Genomic DNA, 4360 nt, shown 5'->3' with positions numbered 1-4360 from the left:
TGAAAGAAAGCATAGACACATCTTAAATATAGCCGGGGCACTCACATTTCAATCCAAAGTGCCAAATAGATATTGGGGTATGTGTATCAAGACTGCAGTCTACCTTATGAATAGGCTCTGCTACAATTGGGAACAAAAGTCCCTATGAGCTATTGTTCCAAAGGCAGGCAACATTGCATCATTTAGTGTGTTTGGGTGTCTATGCTTTGCAACTACAGTTCCTAAAGGAGACAAGTTTGAAGAGAGAGCAAGGCCAGCTGCTCTTTTGAGTTATTCAGAGTTGCAGAAAGGCTACCTTCTCCTAGATCTCAAAACAAATCAGTTGTTTGTTATCATAGATGTCATATTCAGAGAAGATGAATTTCCCTTTGCTACTACATACTTAAATAAACAGTTTACAAATGAAACTGTCAACCTAGATCAATCCTCACCTCTTGACCAACCTCATAATACATATCACACCCTGCCAAATATCCCTCATGACATACCACACAATTCACCAGTCTCTTCCCATAACAATGACACTTTACCTACCTCTTCTGCTACTGATCCTAATTCATTTGACATGGCTCTGGAGCATGAAGGGGGAGATGACTTCAATGAGGAAGGATCGACATCTTTTACTGATCCTGGTCATGGTCCGTTAGATGAAGTTCATGCTCCAGTCACCAGAAAGTCTTCAAGGGATTCCAAACAACCTGTTTGGATGAAGGATTATATAACCACCAAACAAAGCACCAGTAAATATCCCATTTCCAACCACCTATCTTATGACAATATTAAACCAACATATCAAGCCTATCTTGCAAAGTTCTCTACATTGGTGGAGCCTAAGTGCTATAGAGATGCTGCACAAGACACCAGATGGATGAAGGCAATGAAGCAGGAGATCAAAGTGGTAGAAGAGAATGGAACATGGTAAGATGTAGATCTTCCAAAAGGAAAAATGCAATAGGCTCAAAATGGGTGTACGAGATCAAATACCAAGTAAATGGAGAAATTGAAAGGTTCAAGACCAGACTTGTAGCAAAAGGCTACAGTAAAAACGAAGGCCTTGATTATCATGATACCTTCTCACCAATTGTTAGGATGGTGACAATAAGACCAGTCATAGCACTTGCAGTATCTAGAGGCTGGACCTTATGGCAAATGGATGTATACAATGCCTTCCTACAAGGAGATCTATGTGAAGAAGTGTATATGGATATGCCTGAGGGATTCAGAAGACAGGGGGAGTCAAGAGTGTGCAGGTTGCTCAAGTGCTTATATGGACTAAAGTAGGCATCTAGATAATGGAACATAAAGTTAACAAATGCATTGGTGAATGCAGGATTTGTCCAAAGCAGTTATGATTATTCATTGTTCACACCGAAATTCTAATGACATAGTGATTGTTTTAGTGTATGTTGATGATTTACTCATCACATGGAACAGTATTGAGCTGATTAATGAGGCAAAGACGGTGTTGAATAAGAAATTCAAAATGAAAGATCTTGGTGAATTAAAATACTTTCTTGGCATTGAAGTGGTAAGATCAAGATCATGAGTGACTCTCAACCAAAAGAAGTATGTGCTAGAGTTGATCTAAGATATGGGACTAACTGCAAACAACCAGCCAAGACACCTTTAGAGTCCAATTTGAAGCTAACGAATGTGGAGTATGATAAAATTGCAAGAATCACGGGAGATGCAGCCCTACAGGACATCAATTCATACTAGAGATTGATAGGGAGACTGATGTATGTAACTGTCACAAGGCCTAACATTAACTATGCAGTTCAGACCTTGAGTCAGTTTATGCAAATGCCCAAGAAATCCTAGCGGGAAGCTACAACAAGGTTAGTAAGATACTTGAAGAATTCACCGGGACAAGGCATTTGGTTGAAGGCAGGAGTCACACAAGAGTTGACATGTTGGTGTGACTCTGATTGGGCAGCATGTCCAAACACAAGAAGATCAGTGACATGATACATAGTCAAGTTTGGAGACTCCTTGGTCTCATGGAAATCAAAGAAACAACAAACAGTCTTTAGAAGTTCAGCTGAGGCAGAGTATAAAAGCATGGCTCCAGCTATGGCAGAATTGACCTGGTTACATGGACTATTTAAGGAGCTAGGAGTTAGCATACATAGTCCAATGACTGTGTTTAGTGACAGTAAAGTTGCTATGCAAATTGCAGCCAATCCCATCTTTCACAAGAGAACGACACATATAGAGATAGACTGTCACTTTATTAGAGACAAAATCAAGGCAGGGCTAGTGAAGACTTCGTATATACATACTACAGAACAACTTGCAGATCTTTTGACCAAGGGCTTAGGCCAAGTTCAGCATGTTCATTTGGGGGTTCTTAACATTTTACACCCTCCAGCTTGAGGGGGAGTGTTGAGAGGTCAATATAATAGTGAGGAAGTGCGGTGTATCTTACATGTGCTGCACGTGGTTGTTAGAGGTTAGTTATTAGGTAATTAGAAATGACAACTGTATTAATTATTAGTAGTTAGTGGTAGATAGAGGTGTGTGTTAGTAGTTGTATATATAGTTTTGAAGATCAATGAAACAATAGACGGTTTTCATTTCAGTTCTCTGCCTCATCCTCCTCATCCTCCTCCTCCTTCTTCTCCTCCTCCTCCTCCTCCTCCTCCTCCTCCTCCTCCTCCCTCTTCTTCTTCTTCTTCTTCTTCTTCTTCAATGAAGCTCTCCTTTCTCTAATGGCTGATTTTCGTCCCAGCCTCTATGAATTTCACCAGATTATTTTGTAAGGAAAGATTGTGGGATTAAAAGTGTATTTATAGACTTCGTAGCACTGTTTCTGAAAAGGTTTGCAACCTTTCAGAAACAACCATGGTTGTTGGGAAAATTTCTGTTTGAAATATTGCAAAAAATTTAAAATAATCCGGGAAAAAATATGGGCCGAACCGAACCTGGTCGCGGGTCATAGGTTTCATGGGTTATTCCGGAATGAATTAAATAATTGAAAGGAATTTTGTCCAAAATGATTAATCAATCAATCTTTGACCAAATCCGAAGCCGAAGCCGAACGAGCGACGCGCGAGGCTTGCCTTCTTCTTAACTCTTTAAGAGCTAGAAGAAAAGCAATTTTATATATACCCATTAAAAATCTTTTCTTCCTTCAATATGGGACAATGTCCCTTTGCCAAGGAGGTAAAAATCAAATATTTCATTTTCCCCTCCATTTCCCATTCACCCTCTTTTAAGTTACACCAAGATTAAAAAGCCCAACAGTGAGGGCAAACATTGTCTTGGAAAAATTGTTAAAACTTTCCGTTGAGAGTTTGTGGTGTTATGTTCAATTTATATAGTTTAGGGGGTAGCGAACTCTCAAGTATTTTTAGGGTTGGTGGATAGAATCCCAATTTGATAAAGGGCCTAACACAAAAAGTTCTCCATAGAAGGCAAACTTTTCAATTTTAAGAACATCATTGGACTGAACATGCAAATTATCATCTTCTCCTAATTTCAAAACTTCTCATAAATTTGGCGCCTTTTCCCACCATTATCAGACGCTTCCAGCAGAATCTTCATCTCAGAAACCCTAGCAGAAGAAGAAAGAAAACCAAAAATGGTTCTTCTCCAGAACAACCAAGCCGCTTCTCGTAAGCGTCCAGCGGTGAAATCCAAAACGGGATTTGTTCCTCCTTTTGCTCCGCCCGCCAAAATCCCCAAATCCGCTGAGGAAAATGTTCCCCAAATAGCTTCGGAATCCGAACCGCCAAAGTTAGGGAAATCACAAACCGCGAGTTCGACTGAGAAAATGATATCAGTTCTAGCGGATGCAGGCTGCACACTGATCAACCCGTCGGGTCCGCCATGTTTACCGTCCGACCTTCATAAGCTTCGGAACAGTCTCAACCGTCTCTTCTCATCCGATTCCTCTCTAAAGTCTGAGTTCGTTCAAGGCTTATCGTCTTACATTAACTCTCCCGGTAACCTTCGACGGTAAGCCTGCGGAACTGCTCTTTTTATTTCTCCATTCGTCTCATTTTACTAGATATGAATTGGCGTAGAATTTTACAAGAAATTTTTTACTTCTATATTGCACTATTAAGTAAATGTAAAGCATCATAGCGCGTCCATGGAAGTTACATCATTGTCTGAGGTTAAATTGGGTAGATGAATTCCGAAATTTGCAAAATTCGAGGGTTATATAACTACGAAAACAAATAGGTTTATTAAGAAATGAGAAAGCTATAATTATACTGGAAGGAGTTATACACACGCCAGCATAAGGAACTTTCACACCATTAGGTCATTTTTAGGTGTTGTAGCAGCTAACTTTTTTTATTTTCAAAATTACAAATCCCACATTTTAAGGAGGCGTACCTATATATATATATAT

The 4360-nt window shown here is 39.6% G+C and overlaps 1 protein-coding gene across 5 annotated transcripts in view; it reads left to right on the top strand.

Moving 5' to 3' along the window:
- LOC109214213 (Fanconi anemia group D2 protein homolog) overlaps positions 3395-4360 on the top strand; it is a 27076-nt gene continuing 26110 nt past the window's right edge. For all 5 annotated transcript variants that reach the window (XR_002066151.1, XR_002066182.1, XM_019378230.1 and 2 more), the window contains exon 1: positions 3395-3960. Coding sequence is in view for 3 of the 5 variants with exons in the window: in XM_019378230.1 (XP_019233775.1) it covers positions 3584-3960 (377 nt within the window). In the remaining 2 variants the exon portion in view is untranslated. The remainder of the gene's footprint in view (positions 3961-4360) is intronic.

Source organism: Nicotiana attenuata, chromosome 1 (genome assembly GCF_001879085.1).
Source record: "Nicotiana attenuata strain UT chromosome 1, NIATTr2, whole genome shotgun sequence".
NCBI classification, from domain to species: domain Eukaryota; kingdom Viridiplantae; phylum Streptophyta; class Magnoliopsida; order Solanales; family Solanaceae; genus Nicotiana; species Nicotiana attenuata.
The sequence above is the reverse complement of the archived record's forward strand: the minus strand, read 5'-3'. Positions and strand labels throughout refer to the sequence as shown.